This window comes from Pipra filicauda, unplaced genomic scaffold, assembly GCF_003945595.2.
Source record: "Pipra filicauda isolate LSUMZ 115617 unplaced genomic scaffold, ASM394559v2 scaffold95_size2449627_pilon, whole genome shotgun sequence".
Taxonomy (NCBI): Eukaryota; Metazoa; Chordata; class Aves; order Passeriformes; family Pipridae; genus Pipra; species Pipra filicauda.
In genome coordinates this window covers 964,350-988,303 of record NW_024105153.1, presented here as the reverse complement: position 1 = coordinate 988,303, position 23,954 = coordinate 964,350, and the positions used below count along the sequence as shown (strand labels likewise).

The 23,954-nt window shown below is 39.7% G+C and overlaps 1 protein-coding gene across 1 annotated transcript in view; it reads right to left on the bottom strand.

Annotated features, from left to right (window-relative positions):
* The window catches only part of EP300 (E1A binding protein p300), a 59,896-nt gene extending 36,198 nt beyond the window's left edge, over positions 1-23,698 (bottom strand). Inside the window, exons 1-2 of the mRNA XM_027722635.2 lie at positions 23,605-23,698; positions 7,561-8,219 (exon numbers count right to left, since the gene is read on the bottom strand). Of these exons, the coding sequence (XP_027578436.1) occupies positions 7,561-8,219; positions 23,605-23,698 (753 nt within the window). The remainder of the gene's footprint in view (positions 1-7,560; positions 8,220-23,604) is intronic.
* Positions 23,699-23,954: the final 256 nt, after the last annotated feature.

Below are 23,954 nucleotides of genomic sequence, written 5' to 3'. Positions count from 1 at the left end.
TAAGTTCACAATGTAAAAGGCAAATTAATACTTCAGAGAAGCAAGAGTGATCATAACCAGGAATGAGCTGCAAAGCAATACAGATCCACATGCTTCCCTTGCTTCTTCATGTTCATGTATTTACTCATCACATAACATTAACAGAAAGTTCCTATAAATATGACAAAGCCAACTTACCAACCTTTGAGGTCAGACTGGACAAAATTGGCCTGATTATTTCTTTAGAAAATATTTGGTTCAACAGATTTCTTATTTCAGCTTTCTGAAGCACAAATCTGTACCATGGACTACATGACCCAAGTCTGGAAGCTTTCTCCTCTCTACACTTGTGCAGACTCCAAATGGAGACAAATACCATATTCGTTCATATCAGCAGAGTTTATCCCAAAAACATCCTACCCAACTGCTAGCACTCCCACAGCTCCTCTCCAGAGAGCCATAACAATGCATGCCTGCATTATCGGTACACAAACATTTTCAATTTAAGAATACACCATAGTCACAGGTTAGCACCTCACACAGTCACAGTAGCTACCTTGCAGTGAGTAGTACTAGAGGTCAAAGGAGATGGTAGGCAGGAACTCTGCAAACAAAACAAATCTACTGAACCATTCATTCACAGGGGAAACAGATTCATGTTTCATACAAGCCATATGTATATTCAACAGTTTTAGTAAACTAGAATATACTATTTGTTGCCTTGGAATGCCCTAGAACCTGAAGGAAAATGAGTAATCTTACCAACTAAGTTGTTTGTCCTCTGACATTTTTTCCCATTCCTTGCATTCTTATGTATTTTTCATGGGAAATCTGGCTTTCTAGGACCAAACCAACTAGCCATAGAGGACCAGAAAAACTGGAGATTTTTGCTCAGATTACTAAGATCTTACCATTACTCAGGCAGGATCTTCAAGGAGACACAACTTCTAATAACAGAGGCACAAAAGTACTTTAAAGAGCTGTATTGTTTCAACTCACATTAGCATTTGACTAGACAATGTCCAGTCTCCTTAATACCTTTTGGTTCAAAGCATTTTCCTGCATCCAAAAAAGTGCATAGTAGCTCCTATGGTAGGTTTGTTTCCAATTACTGCTACATTTATTCTCAAAGCATCCTCCCTTGCTTCTGCTCCTTACCACGCTTCTCCAACCCCCATAGAGAAGTAACCAACATGCCCTGAGATTACCTGTGATTAGTTACACTTTCCTTTTTCAGGCTGTAACAACCTCCAATCTATCATAATAGCCTTCAGGTTGCAGTTACAAAATAAAGCAGGATCAAACTCAAGCTACAGGAGAAGGAATACAAAATTCACTATAGAACCTGCCACTTTAGACATCTGATATGCACAAGTGAATTCGCTCGAGGACAGCCCCCCTCCTCCACACATAAGCAATAACCATAATCACACAGCAGTAATTCATTAGAGAGCAATGAAAAGAATCTCTACACATGGCAGAAAAACAAACTATGCAATGATCAGGCAGAATTAAAAAGCCTTCCTTTACTCTGTCTTTTTCCTCTGCTGTGTCTCGACTGCAATGAACACACATATGGTGACCAGTGAAGCAGCTGCTGCCAAAAACAGAACAGGTAAGACTCAAACCCTCCCTTCCTCTCCCTCAGAAGATAAGATCTTATGTGCAAACTGAGTAGAAGGGAAAAAAGAAAAATATAAGGAGTCAGCAAACACACTTTCAGAAATATTTCCCATCATCACTGTTGTCTCAAATTGAGCAACATGTTCAAGGCTTAGTGAGAATTATTTCCTTAAGAGAACAAGTCGTGTTTTCCTGTAAGATAGCCTGATCCTTTGGTTCCAGAAAGGGTTTTGAAAACAAGTACATCTCCAAACCCATAAATTTCTAAGCAAAGTTTTCAAGTTCATTAGCAATGATAACTACCAAAGTCACCTGACAGCTGAGAGTATACTAAAGCATAGACTACACTGGTCATCACTATCACCGCCCCCAATTTGATTTCTGTAATTTATGCTGCTATTTGTCTTTAAAAAAAAAAACCAAAACCAAACAAACAAAAAACCCCAAAAAACCCCCAAACCAAACAACTCAGAATTAAAGGCTGAAGGCACATTTTCACACCTTGATGTCACAGAGAGAAATCAAGATGCCTAACTCAGACAACTTTAGATATCACACATTAATGCCAAAGGATTCAGAATAACTGTGGCCTGATGAGCCAACTCTGTCCTGACTGCAGGGGAAGGAACCACACCTCAGCTTAGAAAAAGCTACATCACTTTTGCTATCTCACCTAAAACAGTTTCCTAGTGAAACTCAGGGATGAGGCTGCACCATGCCAATCAGCATTTGTATTTGCAACAAAGTTGGACACAAATTTTATGTGAAGCACCTGACTTTTTCAAATGTACTAATCAAGTTGCTGCAGCACAAAGATCTCTGATGTTTTCTCAAGCATTAGCCACTGGTACTGTCTGGGGTGCAAGACCAGCCCCCTCAAACAGGGCTGCCTCCATGGCAGAAACACAGGGTTCCACCCTCCCTCCACCTTGCTGTACACCAAGGCACCTGGCAGTAGAACACTACATGCCCAGCTCAGCCTAGCTGCTTCTGACAGCGGTAATTTCAGCTTACAGGAGAGGCAAACACCAGAGAAGTCTAGGCCAGGTTGGAAGTCAAGCATGCCAAACTGACTCCAAAAGCCATACATTCAAGTGACACCTAAGAAGGATGCTAAAAAACAAATGCCTCAATGTCTCCTGGAACAAATCAGCTGCCATTATTTGGTCCAGGTGAGACTGACACCTGCCATATCCACAGAGGAACCTCAAAGCAATGGCCCCCAGTCCTGCCATCACAGACCCACTAACCTGAAACCAACCAACTGCACGCAACTCTAGACTGAGTCAAGGGAAGGGTCATTTGGGAGATTCTTCACCTGGCACAAGGTGACCTTGTGACCCTGCAGAAGAAGCAGGAGCATGCTCATGTCATTTGCTGTGACATGTTGAGAAACATGAATAAAAGAAAACAAACAGGAAGAAATGCATGGCCTCATGACTACAGAAGGAAGATCAGTAGGAAACAACCAGAAAGACTAATATACAGTTTCTCATCACATTAATGATCTGTTGGGAAGGGTAAATAAACAATCCAGTGCAGAAGAACCAGCCAAAGAAAGGTGGTGTTAGCACCACTGTATCAGACAAGTACAAGGCTTCATCTGCAATACCATGCGAAAACAGAGATGGTTGAAATACAGTTACAAGTCAGAGAGTCCAACCTCTACTCACTCTTCCTGGCCACCATTTCCTTTCACTGCTTTTCCTATTACTCTTCATATCCATCTGAAGTTCTTCTTCCTCTCCTCACAGCTTCAACTTACTTTCATTACATATGCAAGAACTTGCACAAAAGGAAGGACAGAAATCCAATTCACAGTAAAGAGGAAGAAAACAAGAAAGATCATAAAATATGATAATATGTGGCTAATAGAAGGCAAAGGTAATCTCAGATGGTTCTACCTTCTACATACACAATGGAAACAACTTGACTTTCCTGCCTCTCATGGAAGGAGGTCTCTCACCATGGATAACGTGAGTTCAGGAAACGTTCCCAAGCTCATGCAGTATCGGATGGATTGGGGGAGTATCTGAGCAGCCTTAAGAAGAATAACTACAAAAGTGGAGGAAATTCCCCAAGGTTTTGTTCTAATGCCATGGAACACATGTATCTTCAGTTCAGAAGATGGTCAAGTAACTCTGCTTCTAGTTTTACTGTTGATACTACAGAGTACAAATTTAGGAGGAACACGTGTTACAACTACGCACATAGACATTACAAATATTCTACCTTTGACTTTGTAAAATATTGCCATTGAATCTTCTTAACAGAGGTTAAACTGATAAAGTCAAGCGTATTCATTATAATAGCAGAGAACTCTGTACATACTCAAACAGTGAGCCAAATGGCAAAGAATTACTACTGAAACTCCAAACATTTCAAGTGAAATACTCACATAGCAGAGGTAGCAGTAATGCCCTTACTAATCTGAACTTCCACTTCAATACTGGAGTAAAGGAAACATTTCTTGAATCAGTGGGAGGTGAGATCTAAGTGACCTGAGGGTCAGGTGAACTTTGTGCTATGACATAAATGCATACATCAACGTATACACAAAATAACCTCCTCTCCTAATAAGAGGCCGGACAGTAAGACCCTAACTTGGCACTCTCAATAGAACCCAGTGGAACAATAAAATGAAGGTTTTGACTAGATATGATTCCAAATGAAGAATGGTTCAAAACAGGAAACATGTTTTTTTTTTTTTTAGCAAATTCAAGCTCTATAATAAGTTATCTGCTTATATTTGAGTCAATCAAATCTGTAAATCTATCTAGTGAAACAAAAAGCCTGAAAAATGAATAGACACTGAAAGAATCCAAGCCTTATAAACAAATTCCAAAACACTATTTTAAGAGCAATAGGCATGTCTGTTGTCCTCTTAACTTGCTCAAAACCAGAGAAAACATATAAAACCACACAGAAAACAAAAAACTATTCAAGCAAAACTTGTTACAATTCCTTTCCTCTCCAAACTTGTAACACTTCCTTTCAGGGTAGACTTTCACAGGCATTTTTAAACTGGTACTGTCACCAAAGCAGGATTCACACCCTCCTCTGACTGGCAAGATCAACTCCTTTAAAAAATCCTCTCCCTAATTCAGAGATACTAGTTTTTCAATGGATAAATATAAACTGGACACAAAAACCAATTCAAATTAAAACAACTTCTTTTAAAATGACCACATGAGTTTCAATTCAAGTCTGGATTAGTTCTTCAACACAGCCTGTCATCCAACTGGCACAGCGATGGCATCCAAAGGGACTGTTTACATCAGACATAAAACTATGGCATTAAACCACAGGATGTAAGGTATCAGATTATGACAGTACAAGTTTATATGTACAAATCAATCGTTTACATTGACATTTGGGATTTCAAGTCCTAAAAAGTAACGTGCACAACTAGTTGGGAAGCTGGGAAGCGCATGACTAAAACGCAAAGCAAGTGTTCCACTCTATTGCTAGTCAATGTTTTGGGAAGAGAGGAAGAAAACTGTTCAGTAACTCCCCAGGATAACAGAACAAAGTTGAAATGTAACCAATTTCGCTTTCCAAATTAACTTGCCACTTGCAGCTCATCTTTATCGTTAGAAGAGCATAACATTCTCCCTTACAATTAGTTAACATGACAGAAACCTAAGCTATTCCTCCATCCAAACCATTGCACAAAACACACCACTGTTTCGCTGAGAGAGAAGTCAGAGGCAACTCTCCCATCACCTGAAAGGGCTGACTTTGGCAAGCTAACATGGTGAAGTTGAACAATTATAACCAAAGTATCTGGTCTGTTTTTTTCCCCTCCTACTGAAGGAGAGCTTCTGGATAATGCACATTTTTTGCAGCAATGAAGCAAACCTACAGAAGTTATCACACAAACCCCCACATTAACAGCAACACAGTACTAAATTTACCAATTAGAAAAACTGGCTTTTAAAAACAACTTAAGGTCCTCTGTTTTCATCTACTTTTTGAAGATTTGTAGGTGGGAAAACCAAAAAGCAGATGGGTGGAGAGATAAAATAAATGGTCAGACATTGCTGTTGTCAGACTTTGCTAACTCCACTGTATGAAGTGAAACACAGGCTCCCTGCCAACAACCAAACTGATTGAAGACATTCTGGAATTTCAGCCTCCATTTCAGACTGTTCTTTCTCATCTGGCAGTTTCAACTCCTTTACGAAGGCTGTACCCACCATACTTACACAAAAAGTCTCAGGACTTTTTTATCAGCAATTAAAGAATTCTTCAGTATTTTTAATCAGTCTGGGACTATGAACTAAAAACCAGAAGTTATCATGTATTTGGTTTGAATAGTCCCCAAAGCATAAAGTGTTCTTACTTTAGATGTACAGCACATTTTGGAATTTTAAGTAAGGGAGGAAGACAATTTTAGACTACATCAGCCAAAAGCTTGGGTTTATGTCCTTTTCTTACTTCTAGATAAATAAGTTTATTATACTGCATAACCCTACTTTAGCTCTGATAACTAAGGATTAAGAAGTTGCATTTCATCCAAACACTCACTATATCAATTTTTGACTTCTGAATACAGCTTTCTGAAGATCAAATTTATTTTTTTTTTACAGCCAAGGAATAATGAATATTATATAATTCCAATACAAGAATACTTCTAAGTAGCTACACATTTCTTACCACCGTAAGCTGCATATAAATTTTCTACTATAGTAATCAAGCTTTGCAACAACTTTCCTATCAGGCAAAAATATCTGAAACGACGAGACCACAAAATCAACTCCTTACTGAACATATATGTAGAGATGCACTCCAGAACTGTAGTTAGCAGCACATTGAGCTTAAGCAAACAGTTAAGATCAAAAAACTTCATAATTAACGTTCACAAGACACCAAAGTTATTAATACACAGCGTAACTTATGTCTCAAATACATTTATAGACTATGTTATTATCATGCCTAGCCCTCCAAGTGGACTGATTTTAGGCATTCTAAGACAGATTTAGGTATTGCAGAGCACCTTAAAAAACTCTCCCCTCCTTAGCCAAGAAACATAAAACACCCACCTAAAGTGAACTGAAACATTTAAGTATTTTCTAGGCTTTTGATCAAAACACTAAAAACTGGAGAATAAATACTCAAGCTACTACTCTAAGACAGCTAATTGTGCATGACAAAAATTAAATTTAGGCACCTTTTTGTCATTTAAACCACTAGGGTCTTCTCTTGTCTTTTCAGTGACTCATGACAACTTTCTTCCGATCTCCTGAATTACAAAAGCACATTTATTTCCCTCTCCAGTATAAAAAGATTTTTTTTTCAGCTTTCTGGTTTGCTCTCCTACAGACAAAGCCATTGTGAATATTAAAACTAGAACTGAGTTGGATTAACAGTCTTAAGAACCTAACATTTGTCTTCAGGTGTTTACACAAGCATTCATTCTCCACCATTAACTCATTCCTTAACAAGGCCAATGTAAGTCTTGGCACATACAGTGAGTGCATCAGTCCATTCAAACCTGTATGTGCCTCTCAGCATATGCCACAGCATAAACACTCAGCTGATCTTGGACAACAAATACTTCCATTGACTGTCACACAGAAAAAAGCACCACAACATCCTGATAGATTCCCACGACACTGATAATACCAGCATCACATCAATGGGAAAATACAGTTGTGGACAAAGCATAAAACAGAATAAAATACAATCAAGTTACTTTTCAATGTTGTTGATAATCTATACTGCCACAATAGGCTTTTTAATCTAGCCATAGTCTTGCTTGTTGTGCAAGATTCAATTCTCACTTCGTATGACTGTCACAAATTCCACTTTAGCAGCATATAAACTATTTACCCCATGATACAGGATTCTTAAAGAAAAAAAAAAAAACCTATAGAACCCATACTGCAGAGGAATAAATTTTACAAAATAAAGTCAACAGTGATAAGGAAGATAATAAAATTTAGCTCATCTTACCTTGTTCATGGCCCCAGGCTGTGGCCCTCTCAGTCCAGCCTGCCCTCCCATCTGTGGAGAGCCTTGTTGCAGTGTCTCAGCCAGCAAGTTCCCGGCAGTCCCCATTCCCGGGTTTGGGTACGGCATATTGGGCCGCCCTCTGCCTGCTCCAATTGAACCGTTCATGACTTGCCCCTGCATCATCCCCTGTCCGTTGCCTGCTGCCAACATCCCAGGATTCATGCCAGCATTCATCCCTGTGTTCATTCCCATGCCAGGCTGGTTAACTGGACTGTTTACTGTTGGCATCATTCCTGCTGTGGATTGGGCAGAAGGACCCTGGTTTGGTCCACTTGCACTCATTGCCATATTGGGAGAAGTCAACCCAGCCTGTGCCATGGGGCTTTTCACCATGCTGTTTAACATTCCCATTCCAGGACTATTTTGTTGGGTTTGACTGGCCATGCCCTGGCCAGGGCCACCAACCCCCATGTTCAGATTTGGGGAGCTACCAGCCCGTAGAAGTTCAGACAGCTGCTTGTGTTTAGAGGCAGCATCTTGTGCCAAGCCAAGGCTGGTCTGCAGCTGATTAATGTCACCACCATTGGTGAGTCCCAGTTCTGTGGAGCTGATCAGTTCATCTGGCAAGTCATGTTCCAGATCAAAGAGCGATCCAAAATCTGAAAAACAAAACCAATTGTATATGAGGTCAGAGCAAGTAATAGTGTCTTGAAGGAATATCTGTTCATTGTTTTCTATTTTTTAATTTCAAGTAACTAGCAAAACTCAACTTTTTATGTTTGAGCAAAATTCCCCTATCAGTCGTTACTGAAAACTATCCAGTTTGTCTGGATAAAAGTAACTTCTAAACTTTACAGAGTCTAAACTAGAGAAGACCATTCCACGTCACTCTCCTACAATTTGTGCCAAAAGATCACTGGATATCAGACTATGCTCTCTCACCTTGGGAAATCTGTGAAGAGAGGAGTGAAAAAATTACATTAAAATCTCTCAGAGTTGACCAATGGAATTAGACAACAATTACTACAAAGAATTAACAGATTGATGGGAAAGTATTGTCTTTATAATTTTTAACTTTCACTGAACTCTGTCGTTTTCAGAACAGCCATAAGTAGTACAGCAATATAGTTTCAAAAAAAGTTTACTATTTATAGAATAATTAATAGAGGTTTGGTTTTGGGGGTTTAGGTTGTTTTGGGGTTTTTTGTTGGGTAGCTGTTGGCTTTTTTTTATTCTTCCACATCTAGTCATTACCAGCACTGATTGCCAAATTTCACTGAACTTCACTGGACAACCAGTACCTTCCCACAACACTGTTAGAAAACAAAGCAGCCCTCCTGGCCACAAAGCTGTGAAAAAACACTAGGATGAAAAATCAAATTCCCACCTCAAGAGCCTATGCAAAGCAATCCCCAAGGTAACCAAGGGGCGAAAGATTGCTATTTGGAATATATAGATAAGATACAAGAACATCACATAGCACCCAGAATCAATTTGCTCAAGAAAACAAGGTGTTATGCATACAGAAGTAGTACACACCTTGGTCTGTATGTTTAACCTATGGAAGTTAAACTAAAAGTAACTTAGAAAGCTTATGGTGAGTTGAAGGTAACTTCCCTCTCCAAGCGAGAGAGGAGCTGTCGAGGAGAGGTGCTGTGCTGGACCTTGTTCTTCCCAGCAAGGAGGGCCTGGTGAGGAATATGAAACTCAAGGGCAGCCTTGGCTGCAATGACCAGAAATGGTGGAGCTCAAGATCCTTAGGGCAGCAAGGAGGGAGCACAGCAAGCTCAATACCCTGGACTTCAGGAAAGCAGACTCTGGTCTCTTCAAGGAATCTTCTTGCTGGAGTACTATGAGATAAAGCCTTGGAGGGAAGAGGGGCCCCAGAAAGCTGGTTAATATTCAAGGATTGCTTCCTCCAAGCTCAGGAGCAACGCATCCCAACAAAGAGGCAGTCAGGCAAAAACACCAGCAGGCCTGCATGGATGAAAAAGGAGCTCCTGGACAAACTCAAGTACAAAAAGGAAGCTTACAGAGGGTGGAAGCAAGGACAGGTACTCTGGGAGGAATATAGAGAAACTGTCCTAGCAGCCAGGAGTCATGTAAGGAAACCTAAAGCCCTGATAGAATTAAATCTGATCAAGGATGTCAAGACCAACAAGAAAAGCTTCTATATGCATGTGGGTGATAAAAGGACAGCTAGGGAAAATACAGACTCTCTCCAGAAGGAAATGGGGAACCTGGTTACCTGGGATATAGAGAAGAATGAGGTACTAATTTTTAAATAAATAGAGAAATAAGGAAGACTCAGGGAATTACAGGCCAGTTAGTCTCACCTCTGTGCTCAGCAAGATCATGGAGCAGATCCTCCTAGGAACTATGCTAAGGCACATGGAAAATAAAGAAGTGATTAGTGACAGCCAACAGGGCTTCACTAAGAGCAAATCATGCCTGACAAATTCAGTAGCCTTCTACAACTGGGTTATGGCATTGACGGATGAGGAAAGACCACATCATCTACCTGGACTTGTGCAAAGCATTTGACACTGTCCCACATGACATCCTTGTCTCTAAACTGAAGAGACATGGATTTGATGGACAGACCACTCACTGGGTAAGAAATTGGCTGCATGGTCACTCTCAAAGAGATGTGGTCAACAGCTCCACGCCTAAGTGGAGACTAGTGACAAGTGGTGTTCCTCAGGGATCAGCATCAGGGCTGGCACTGTTTAAAGTCTTTGATGGCAACACAAACAGTGGGATCAGGTGCACCCTCAGCAAACTGGCTGACAATACCAAGCTGTGTGGTGCAGTTGACACGCTGGAGGGAAGGGATGCCATCCAGAGGGACCTTGAGAAATCTGAGAAGTAGGTCCATGGGAGCCTCATGAAGTTCAACAAGGCCATGAGCAAGTGCTGGACATGGGTCATGGCAATCTGAAGCACAAATACAGCCTGTGTGGAGAACGCATTGAGAGCAGCCCTGAGGAGAAAGACTTGGGGTGTTGGTCTTCTTTGCTCTCATGCAAGCCCATCTGGAGTACTACATCCAGGTCTGAGGCTCCCAATATAAGGAGGACATGGATCTGTTGGAGTGCATCCAGAGGAGGACCACGAAGATGATTAGAGAGCTGGAGCACCTCTCCTATGAAGACAGAGTTGGAGTTGTTCAGTCTGGAGAAAAGAAGGCTCCAGAAAGACCTTACAGCACCTTTCACTACCTAAAGGGGCTACACAAGAACTGGAGAGGGACTTTTTACAAGGGCATGTAGTGATAGGACAAGGGGGAATGGCTTCAAACTGAGAGAGACTAGATGGAGGTTAGATGTAGCAAGAAGTTCTTCACTGTGAGGGTGAGGAGGCACAGGAACAGGCTGCTCAGAAAAGCTGTGGATGCCCCACACCCCTGGAACTGTTCAAGGTCAGGTTGGATGGGGTTTTGAGCAATATATGGTCTAGTGGAAGGTGTCCCTGCCCATGGCAGGGAGGTTGGAACGAGATGATCTTTAAGGTTGCTTCCAACCCAAACCATTCTGTCATTCTGTGAAAAGCTGAGGCACGACTAGGCTGTAAAACAATGTTTGGAATTTGAGAACACCTAAAAAGAGTAATTTTTTTGATCTTAACTATTGAAATATTTCACTATTGAAAGCACCACTTTGCCAGAAAGGTCATTTCATGGATGCTCTGTCAGAGGTGTAGCACTGCATTTTCAAAAACTTCAATCTAAGCAATAACCTAAAATACTACTCATCTCAGCAACTGCATTTAAAAGGCCATGTCCATTGCAGTGAATTTCTGAGGGGCTGGCAAGATGGCTTGGTCCAAATATTAGCAGAAAAAGACTACAGTTGAACAGTAGTAAGTCAGAAAAGCTCATGAGCGTTACAAATTTGTTTAAAATGTTTCACACAATACCATACCCAAACTGCCAAATTCCTGTAGTAAGAGTCTCTACAACTTTCCAACTGTTATCACAGATAAGATCATGACGTTCATGATCTTAGAATTCTGAAAATATCATATAAGGTTGGCAAGAATGCAGGCATACCACAACTGAGATTTTATAACTCCATTTATACACTCTACATTGCTACAAAGCACCAGAGACAGAATGAAAATTTCCACTAAAGAACTGTTTGAAACTATTAAAATCAGTTAGCCCACTCTTTATTAACATAAATCTTGTGCTAGAAATTATGCTTTGCAAGGCACACTAAGGACTGATCTTTCATTTGCATGACTGGTATTTTTGAAGATTCAGAAGTGAAAGAACAATGAGGAGAATAAATATTTGTTCAAGTTCTTCCATTTAAAATTACTAATTTAGAGTTGTGTGTTAGTAGACTTATCTCAAAACACACTATACACACACACCACCCTGCTGCCCCCCCCCCCCAAAAAAAACAAAACCAAAGACAACATACAATGTTCAGTGTTAGGTTAAAAAGTAAATATTGATGAGTATGGGAAGAGTTACAGTGGAAGAGACCCTCAAATTAGAGATCAAGGAAATAGAGAAACCAATCAGAAAAAATGGTGACAACACAGCTTAAACAGGCATCTTAAGAAGCCTGTTAGGACACCATGAACAGTCAAATGTTGAAGCACTATATCCAGAAAACACTCTGGCTAATAACTTGACGAATAGCCCACGAGTGAGGAAAGAGCAGAAGATACAATCAGGAGTCCACAAGTTAGCCTGTTGTCCTTAATGATGAACAAACAAAGCTGAAAACAAAAGTTGAGTGTCTGGAAAGAACAAGAGCCAGCACAAACCCTGTACCTACAATACAACCATCATGGCAGCAGACAGCCACCTCCCATCAGCACCCACACAGCTCAAAGGCCAGTTTTGTGACTGCTTGTAGCAGGGGAAAGAACTTCTGCTCTTGAAAAGACACAACTTCCAGGACAGGGTGAGTCCCAAACCAAAAATCTTCACTTCACCTTTCCTGAGATCAGACCATTGTATATTAAATCCTTCACAAAACCACCTGGATAGTAATCAGTAAGTGTCCAAATATGAAGAACTAATTCATTTTTCAAACCACTGCACAGTATTTTCTCAGAAAGATCCATTTAGATGATTTCAGATATAACACTGCAAAGGGGCAGGGCAATTCTTGTTCTGAGAGACAAAGATTCGCTCATCTTTATTCACAAAAAATAATAATCTGCTTCTCTGAAGACCTCACTCTTCTTGAAATTCTCCCTCTTCATAAATGAGAAGATAATTCCAGCTTTAAGGCTTACTAGCCATTACCAACTGGAGCATCCAGGTACAAGCTACCTGAGCTCCTTGGTAAGCTCCTGGTAAGCCTGTGACAGTCAGTGAACAGGAAGAGAAATGTCAAAAACACAAAATGGTTTTCTTTTTATTAATGTCTCAACACAACATATCACCAGTTACACTAAAAAAAACCCCCTCACTCTCAACCTGAATGGTTGTGAAATAATCCAAATTGGATTAGTTCTTTACATCAAAAAATTTAATATGTTCTTTCCCTGTAAGACTAACTTGTTAGGACTTTTAATCTTAGAGAATATATGACAGAAGATTCATCATAAAAGAACAGTATCAGCTACAAGCCAAAACTGTAAGTAGTTAAGTACCAAGAATGCAACATTCTGGTGTGAGTTTGCCCTTTTTAGAAGTCTTTTCCAAAAACAAAACTTCAAAGTCTTCTTTAGCCAGTAGATAAACAACAAAACTAGAATAAACTTTCAGTTGTCTGGTCAGCTATGAAAATTACATTTTTAGTCAACTGCTGAGAGGCAGAAATTTTCAGATACAGGACTGAAACACAGTCTCAAAGACCATAAAGATCAATAAGACCTTGTGTACATCTAACAACAGTTGCAATCTATTTCAGTCTTTGGTTGAACGGGTACCCTGAAGGCCACTGTAGAGAGTTCTACCTACCACCAATCCAAAACCAACAAGGCTGGGCCAGACAGGTCACAGCCTATGTGAAAATAACAGCACATACACACACACACACACACAAGAGCCAAAGGCATAGCTTAACCCAGTGGTGATAAATATCCAGAGAACTGATTGACTTTCCGGTACACTGAGCCCACTGCTAGCCTTGCAATGTTTCATTAAGGATACACATAAAGATTTCTCACTAACCAAATAAAGCCTGTGGGAAGGCAAAGGAGGAAGATCAGTTAGTCCTGCAAAGGTCTGTCTACCTGACTCAGCCTCTAGAGATCTTGGGGTATAATCAGACACCAGAAAATTGGGATGTAACAAAACAGACAGTATCTGGCCTAAGAGCTCAAAAACATCCAGTCACACACTGGCAGTAAGTGGTAGAGCTAGATCTTGATCTCAGTAGAGTAACATAGTGATTCCCCATTATGCTATTTATCGTTTTGTTAGTGTATTTCTTCCCACAAGTAACAAGAACATATAGAACAGATTGCTACTGCCACCTAAGAGTCAAAGGAAAGAAAACAAAAGCACCTCCAAAAACCAACATCTAAGTAGTAGATCAAGAAGTCTTAACCTGAGGTAGTCTCAACAAGCAAGGGCATATCATAATTCCTTTTAGGAACTGTACCACTACTGAACACTTAAGCAGGTCTTTTTTTTTTTTTTTGTAATGTCAAGAAACTGGCCTGACTTGCCCTGACTACATTAGATCTCTAGTGAGAAAGTGGGTCAGAAAAGACAATAGAAGGAGCAGGTCCACTTCTTTCAATGGCGGTCCAGTTAGACTGGATTAAGTAATATGAACTGTGAGAAAGCGACATCAAAAATCAGTGTATTGACTTCCATTGTATACTATGGATTGTTTTCTTCATTTTAGGTCCTACATCTAAGAAGTCTGCCTTTGACAATGTCTAATGTGCAACATGCAAGGAAACTGCCAGCCTGGGTTGAAAACCCACCTGGCACCAAAATGGACTTTAAACTAGTACATATGCAGAGTGTGCAACCAAAGTCTTTAAGTCAATAAGGCTTCAGTGCCTTATCAAGTGATCAATTTTCAAATTAGTTATTTCAGGTTCATTTTACTGCAAGAGCACATGGCAGCACCAGTGATGTAACTGCTCTCCAAGCATGCAAGGCAAAGTAGAGATTTCTGACAAGGCTTATAAAGCAAGGAAAATATATCAATACTAACTACTTAGCAAAGAAATAAACACAAAGGTTCAGGTGGCACATACTAGTTTCTTTTGCATGATTTCTAGCCTACGGTCAGGATTCAGTAATTTTCTCATGTCTGGATTAAGAGAGACCTTTATTCACCTTTCAGAATAAAATGGGAATTTCTATTAATACGGAGACTATCTGGTTCTAGCAAATAGGTTGTAGTGAACAAAACTAGTTTCCTAAGAACTTGCCCACATGCAACAACATAGCAACACTTTACTCTTATGACTCCACATTTAAGCATTCAGTCTGGAGAAGAGTTGGTATAATCTGAAGAAACAGTATTATGTGTGAACAGTGACACCTCCAGAACCCTGCCTGGCAGATATGTCGGACAACTACTCACTCCAGAGCTTACCTACTTTCTGACCTTACAGAAGTAGGAAATTTTACAGTTCCTGTCCCTGCATCCCATTTATTATATTATATTCTGAACAGAGACAGGTCAAATTAGAAAGCTGTTGAACAGTCACCTTTTTGCACCTTTTTTTCTGGAGCCCAGAAATCTGTCATCAGTGGATCAAACTATATCACAGTCATTGTGTTCACAATGAAAAAAGTGAACAAGGCTTAATACAGGACACTGAATACAAAGCATGCATGTGACAGGATTGACAGGAGCCACAGACATGTTGGACCACACAGAAAACATGATACCTTTGCTGTGCTTTCAGACAAAGAATAACAATAAGGTGCTGAGGTCAGTATCTTCTCTGCATGGTGATACAAACGCTATCAAGAACTCAACAGGGCCTAGATGTAACAGAGAAAGCACCCAGAGGATACAACCAGTATTCCAGAGAAATCAACCACTCAAGCTTGCAGTCAAGCACCAGCATTACAGCCCTAAAATTTACTGTCTGACATGCCCACAAAAAAAATCCAGAACCCAAAACATAAAACCAAAAAAGGCAGAACAAGATAAGGAGACACAATCTCAAAGGATAATCCTCAGGTACCCATGAAAATGCAGACGCAAAGGTGAAGCACAGACTTGAAACAAAGTGCTAATAAAGTCATCAATTCCCAAGGCCTCTGCAATGGCAGAAAATTAAGCTTGATATGTTCAGGCAGTTTTATAAGGGAAGTTAAAACAAAAACCAAAAAAACCCCCAACCAAACAAAAACCCATATGTCTAAGAAAGAGGTTAAAACTCTAAGAGTCTCTCACACCAACCTGGGTAGGAACTTTGCTATACAGTGTTTTTCAGGTCAGATTTATTCTTACCATTAAAGAGGTGGCTTTTCATGTAGATCCCCTATGAAGCCACAATTATCCAATGGCAACGCAAGCTCTGCCAAAATGCTTTCCCTAACTTAAAATGTAGAATTAATTTAAATTAATCTATTAAATTGATTAAAAAAGAAGGGGCATCAATATCTTCATGAGGGGAAACAGAGGGGCAGGTATCAATCTCTTCACTCTCATGACCAGTGTAAGGACTGAAGGAAACAGCATGAAGCTGAGTCAGGGGAAGCTTAGGTTAGATATCAGGAAAAGGTTTTTCACCCAGAGGGTGGCAGAGCAATGGAACAGGCTCCTCAGTGAAGTGGTCACAGCACCAAGCCTGACAGAGTTCAAGAAGCTTTTGGACAAGAGTCTCAGGCACATGGTGTGACTCTTGGGATGACCCGCACAGGGCCAGGAGTGTGACTCAATGATCCTGATGGGTCCCTTCCAGCTCAGCATATTCTATGATTCTATGAAATAAGATGAAATTTTGACACTTTAATTCCAAAGTGCTGAAGTCACACAGTTACTTTCCTTGTGAACATGTTGCTATTTACATAAATTTCATTGGGTTACCTTTAGTCAAAAGTCTCTAAGTATTCTTACTCCAAACACTATCCTGTGTATGTCATTGAAATTCCCATGAGACCACCCTGTTACCTATCACTGGTCTGCGTCACTGTTTAATAGTAAGAATGGCATTTCAGCTGTGGGGTTGATAAATTGTGGGCGACCATGCCCGCAAGTCTGGAAAGCTAGAGAAGCCCTGCTGGTCTGCTGTGCTCGTGGACAAAAAAATGGGTACATGCAGATAGGAAGGGAACACCCTTACGGGCATGAACACAATGAATCAGTTTCATTTCTGAAGTCATTACGTACCAGTTTCAAGAAAAGAGTAAAGTTCATTCCATTGTCAAATTAACGACGACTTTGAAATGACACAACATGCACGTACAATTACCAAAAAGTCAGTTTTCTGAGTCCTACCGACTTGAGTTCATTCAACATTACTCCGGAGTAAATTCAGCATTGCGCTTTGCTTTTATGTACAAAAAAATACACAATTAAAAAAAAAATTAAGTCAGTAGATCAGATTTCATTATCTTAAACCAGTAATTCCTGAGATTTCCTGAAATTATATCCAGGAATACATAAAAGGCAGTTTAGCTTCAGCAAAATTTCTACCGAGCAAGCCATACACCACCACTTTGCCAGAATTTTACTTTTTATTATAATTCTAAAAAAAAAGAAAAAAACCTCTGAAAATTAAATTTTAGTTCATTAGCAGTGAGAGTTTGTTACAATCTCACTTAAAAAGAGAGAAACTACCTACTTACTGGTGTTTGGGAGTTCTACAAAGCAAGAAATAGTAAATCATGATTCTGCAAACAAACAGATAGGGTTGAAAACTCCAGTGAAATGCAACAAAAGGTGCAGTACAGAGGTGTTTCACACCATCAAATGGAAAAAAGCAAAATCTTTATCTGCCCCATCTCACAACGACAAATAACCGAAAATAACCTGCATTGGTTTTGAAGGTCCTGTACCCAACTTGCACTTTCTAATGAAAATCCTAGATTGAACCATGATTTTATGTCCTTGCTGTTCCTGTAAACACACCTGACATCATCAATTGAACCACAAGTTACTATGATTTGAGTTCACCAGAATTCAACGCTCCTACTCATCTTCTTCAAAAAGTGCTTGAATGAGAATACTGCACAAAGTTTTTAACCCAACTTTACATACATTTATACACCAATCCATTTTAAGAAAACTTGTTGCTATTTAGGAGGAGGACACTGTTGTCAGATGTCACTTACTCTTCAGGGAGAGGATATCTGCCCAAGTTCAACTTCTGCTTGAAGTTCTACAAATTCAGTGCACCCACTGAAGTTTTTTGTCAGGCATGCCACCATATGCAGAGACAGATGTATTTTACTTCAGCCTGCTGCTACAGTTTAAGTGAAGACAGAAAAGCCAAATCCTGGGAGACAGGTGTGCATTGTTTATTTGTCAATGAAATCTACACGGCAAAATTACTCCACTCGTCAAATAATAAATTCAAACGATTTAGGGGCAAACCCTCTCAGAAGGAACACTAGTTCAGGTGATAAGAAAGACTGAAGTAGAATCATTGCATTGTTGGAACAAGCACTGAAAGGCTGCTCCTGCTAAGGCAGCTAAGCAAGACACTAAGATGGCACAGTGGAGATGATCAAGTAGCCTACAGAGGAAACACACACTAAATCATACAAAACTGAAATTTAATGATGAAGTAATTTTCTCCAAGTTGTAAAGACAGAAGAAACCAGAATTCCTGCAGTAGAAGCTCAGCATTTACCCTCAGTACCTTGTGAAACCCACATCCCCTAAAAACATATACTAAACCCTAGAGTCTGACAGACCCTTCCCAGATAAAATTTAGTTTTCTGCAAATGTACAACTGACCAATAACCTGAACTAGAGGCCCTTTACACTCAATCCAAAACCTGCTCTAGGACTGAGAGGAACAAGATGCAAAAATTAGATTTTTTTTTTTTAATCTAGGATTTAAATTCAGAAGTTCAACAATACAAGATTTTTCCCGCAATATAAAACTCGTGAATATATTTTTAAATTCCAATTGTAAACTGGTTTTCTAGTCTCTTAGGTCTTTTATTTGTAAGTGCTCAAGATTCACTTTTACATCACAGTATGGACAGTCCTCTTGTTGTAGTGAATATTTCTTTTTTTAAAAAAATAAGCACCTTTAACACTGCTCAGAAAAAGTACCTACCTATGCCAGAGACACACACACAATCCACTTGGGGAAAGACACAGAAGAATAGATAAAGCAGTTTGGAAACCTACAAGGTTCAAAAGTCTGAAAGATTTTTTTAAAAACTCACTAAGCATCATATAAATGATTGGTTTACTTTTTAAAGAAAATTTCACAGGCTTAAACTCTTACATTTATTCCTAATGCAGTTACTTCAAGAGCCTGCTTAGCAAAGACATCCATTTTTGCCACGCAAGCATCCAGCACTGCAATACTTGATTTACAGTATACGCCATCCATCAAACCATATTTTAGGGCAAAAATACCAAAAAAATGTAGTTTTTAACAACAAGGGATGAAAACATTTAATTGATGGCTGTAAGTTAAATGCAGCTAATGACTTGGTCCTAAACGATAGCCAGAAAATTGATTTGTGAAAAGTAATTAATTTTAATTGTAGTATATACAAACACTAGGAAAAAACACAGAGCTGTCTGGAAACATAATTGAAAAGGGCAGCAAGACAAGATTAATACAACTCATTTTGAGAAATGAAACATCCTGATCCATTTGGAACAAATGAAAGCTGACTGTCAGTCAAAATTGCAGTAGTCCAGAAGAGGTTTCGTTACAAATCTTAGATCTTTGATGTGAGGGAAAGTAAAACTTTAAAGGTCAGAAACAGTTCCTGAAAAAAAGGAACATACAGACTTGACAAAAGATGGGTACTGCAGGAGATTGAAGATGTGCTATTACACAGAAAAACATGACTTCTGGATGTAGTAAACCGACGGACGCTAAGGCACATACCACAGATACATTCTCTGATCTCTGATATAACACACGTGCCAAGTAATTGAAGAAAACTGACTTCCAATGTCACAGCAAGCCCAAAACACTAAGCACTCAAAATCCTATTTTCTGATCTACCAACCTAAACACATGATACCATACAAACATGCTGCAGCAGGGGGTATACTCCATCTTTACTCTGTGAGGAAACACAGCGGTTCTGAACCCAGAGCCCAAAACACTTTCCCAGTTCACAGAAAACAGGTTATTTCTAAGGGGGAGGGGCAGTGTGTGGGGGGGTGCATGCTGTAAAAGATGATTAAACTCCACCATCCTGAATATACCACATAGAAATCTGTACATAGCAATTTTAGCACTCCCACACTACTGCAGGAAAAGTTGAGGGGTTCACAAATAAAAAGTCCCGCTCTCCCCCCGCCACAAGAAACCAACAATAGTGGTTTAACACATGCAATCAAAAATGTATCTTTATGAATGACTTTCACTCATTTTACTCCAGGAGATAACTCCTCAGGACCCAATCAAATTATTCTATGATAGTGGGGGGGACTAGTATACACCACTTTGCTAATACAATATTTAGGGAAGTCTGTTAGCATAGGTGCAACATATCAAAACCGTGTTGCTACCGGTAAGGAAAGGCAAAATGAGCTACACCGGCCAAGTACTTCCATCAATGTAACCATGCTGAAGAGCTGTCCTAGCACCCACAAAGTCACATCCCAAACTAGGATACTGTTGCCACCAAAAGATGGTACTACCGTGCAGTTGTAATGGCCCTGGGAAAACTTAAGGGCTGGACAAGATATATGGATAATTACCATTCTTCTTTGCAACAAATGTAACACTTAAATAGAAAAAAAAAAAAAAGTTGTTGAAAAACCTCTGGCAGTTTAATGAAATCCTGCACAGTCCTGCCCCTGAAATTATTCTAGAGCTACACAACATGAAAGCAAAAAAGAGACCATTCAAAAATTCTAATATACTACAGGACACTGCCTATACCAAGACTTTCTAAATTACTTCGAAATGTTTATTACAAGATTTGCTACAAACATTTCACTTTCCCTGTAAGTTTATGTTACTCTTACCTCCTAAAGAAGGAATTGGCATTAACAAAGCAACTCAAAACTACACTAATACAGTGTGTTCTACAGCAAAGAAAATTCTGTGCAGGGAACACATGAACCATTTAAGGCTTCCAAGATAGAAGAAGGTGCAGCACAGTAACGACAGTGGGAAATACAGAAATATTTGACTGCTGCCAATAAATCAAGCACATTAGGACAATCTTTGCTGACTTCTTTTTAGAAAAATGCCACCAAACAATAAAGTTGTACATTCCAGGCCCAGAATTAGAGTATCATCCAGGTCTACAGTGAAAACATGAGTGAATTAGAGACTCCTCTTAGTCTTCAATATAAATACACTTAACATCTGCGAGTTTGGGAATAAATTAACAGGAGTCAGTCATTGTTTTTAGGTATCTAACAAGCTAAAACAGCATTTCAGAGTAAGAAACGAGTCAAAAAGCTAACAGCAAAAAACACACTCAAAGGTCCACTACGCACATGTGCTGGAAAAAGTTCCATTAACAGTGCAAGTTTCCTGCCTTTCTCCTTCCCTCTAATGATGCTGAGAATCTAACAGTTTTAAAAAGAGTGCTTGAGTAAGTACATAAGCACCATGTTATTTATTTTCTATAATTAACTGAGGAGTGGGGACAATAAAACAGATTCTATAAGTGGAATTTACTTAATGACAGCTGCTTGCACTATTTCAAAGCAAATTTAACCAACAGATAGGTTAAAAAAAAGTAATCTTCAAAGCAGTTTCCTACAACAGCAGAAGTATGACAAAACAAACTGCAGTCTCTCAAGCAGCAAATGAAAAAATATAACCCTCAAAACACATTCATTAGCTCATAGGTTGGATTTTATTTAGAGAAACAGATATAATGTCATGTTAAAAAAAAAAAAAAAAAAAAAACAGAAAGTGGAACTGTCACATATTCAGCTAATTAGTTGGCAACAACAATGAAAAAAAGCCAGAATAGTCAGAATACTTTAATAGTTTTTATGTAGCACACATAAAGTGTTTGCACCACTATAAACCTCTGCATAGCTATCAGGTGATGACAGTCCCAGTCACTTTGGGGAAAAAAATATCACATTTGTGCACTAGTGAAACCTTCCAATCCCCAGTGCTTCAGCAAAACTCTAAGAAGTTCATTTATTAAGCTGCCCAAGAAGTTAACAATTAAAAGACTAAGTATTCTGTGAAAGTCTGCACCTGTTAAACTGAAATACATACACAAATTATCCAGTCCCTATTTGATCACAAACATCTTAACTTAGATACGGATGTCCATCTGAATCAAAAGAGGTCTTTAACTTTCATATATTTCAAGTATCAGAATTTCTATCACAAAACATTTATATTTCACCTCTCTAAAAGGAGCAAAATAACCACTGTCAAGACAAATTAAAAATGGTCACTACTGACTTAATTACTGGTTTCCAAGTCTAGCATGAAAAAAACCAATAAGTAGCTCTAGCTAAAGAGTAGCTTCTCCAATGCTCTTCTACTCTCTTACTAGAGACCTGTTGATATTAGGAATAGTCATGTCCTCCAATTACAACATAATATTGTCTGTATCTAACAGGCACTACAAGTTACAAACTTTTCAAAACTAATACGTCACTCACCAAGAATAGGAAAGGCAAAATCAAAGTTTTGGACATGACTCCAAGTAGAATCAGGTCCACCGTTCAACCAGAAACCGGCTACTAAAACCTGCTGTTTACTGTCAAAAAAGGAGCTTTTTACAAAAAAAACCCACAAACCCAACCAAACAAAAAAAAACCCCCAACTCTTCCTTTTTCTTGCCAGCTTTTAACTGCATAGAACAAGAGCACTGGGGGCTTCAGAAATGCCACCACTCACCAGTCTGGCAGGAGGAGGCCTCCTCCATATCCCCTAGACTAAGAAGATCTAATGTGAGTTCAAAGAAACTCCTGTGGGACAGGTATCAGAGTATTCTCATAGCAAAATGTCACCAAATACTCACTTGCTTCACAGGAAGCATTAAAAAGCTGAACAGCCCTTTGTTACTCCCCCCCTCCCATACAACCAGTTTATATTTGCAAGGGATTGGGACACCTAAAATTTCCAGCCTCTAGCTTGCCTTCGCAGCAGGACTGCAGAGATGCCCCTTTATCTTCGCAGCTCTTAAGTCTACAGGGGAATTTCAGACATTTTGGTCTCGCAGCAAAGAAACGGGAGATGCAAGACGAACTACACTCCATATTGATTCTTAATGCAAATAAGGTGAAATAACATTTCATCTCTAAGAAGATAAGAATCTCAATAAACCTTATGCCACAAGTATGGCATCTGGATTTTGGTTTTAACTGTTTTTTTTCCTAAAGTGGATGGTCTATTTGAATCAGAAAAGCAGTATTTAGATACCCTTTTGCAAGGAAGAATAATGAAGAATTGCAAAAAGTAAATCAAATAAGCAGACTGCACGTAAGAAGAAAAAGGAAAAACAGCAGACAAATAAATCTCGTTTCTAAACAAGATGTAAAAAATCCCCTGTATACACAAAATAAAATAAGAAACAAGACACATTTGCCTGTACACATGTAGTTCAACAAAAAAGTGTACAAAAGCATCGTCTTTAGCACCATTTCGTATTTCTGCAACTGACATTAAATAAACTGGCATTATGCTTAGCAAGGAGCTCGGTAATAACTACTATTGTGAAAGACACGAAAATGACGAACTGGTAAGTCTTATCTGCAGCTGACCAAAAGCACAATAAACTGAACAGCTTTGCTTTCAATCACTTCCAAAAAACCAGAAGGGCAGAAACATCCGAACACCCTCCCTATGCCATTAACGCCAATAGGTTCAAACGGAGCGAAAACAGGAGACAGACGGGAAGGAGGAAGGCAGGCTCGAGTGAACAGTAGCAAAAGGGAGGAGGAGATTTAGGCAGAAGAGGGGAGAAAAGGACAGTAATTGCAGCACCGAGAGCTGGGGAGGGCCCGGGCCCCCGAGACTGACCTGTGCCGTCGCTGGCGGACACGGAGAGCGCCGGTGAGGAGAGTTTAGGCCGCTTGGCTGAAGGCGGGCCCGGCTCCACCACATTCTCGGCCATTTTTAATTTTTTAGACAATCACTCAGAGCAGAGAGACTGTGGGGGGTGAACCCCGAAACCTTCACGTTCTTCTGGGGCCCCGAGTCAGCTGAAGAACAACAATAACGCCGAGAGCGATCAAGGAGGATCTGGCAGAGGAGGGGGGCCAAGTTCCCCTTTTTTCTGCTCCTCGGGCTCTGGGAGGGCGGCAGCGGAGAAGCAGGGAGAGGTGGGAGCCGGGGCGGGGGTTGAGGCCTCTTCCCCCAGGCGAAAGGGC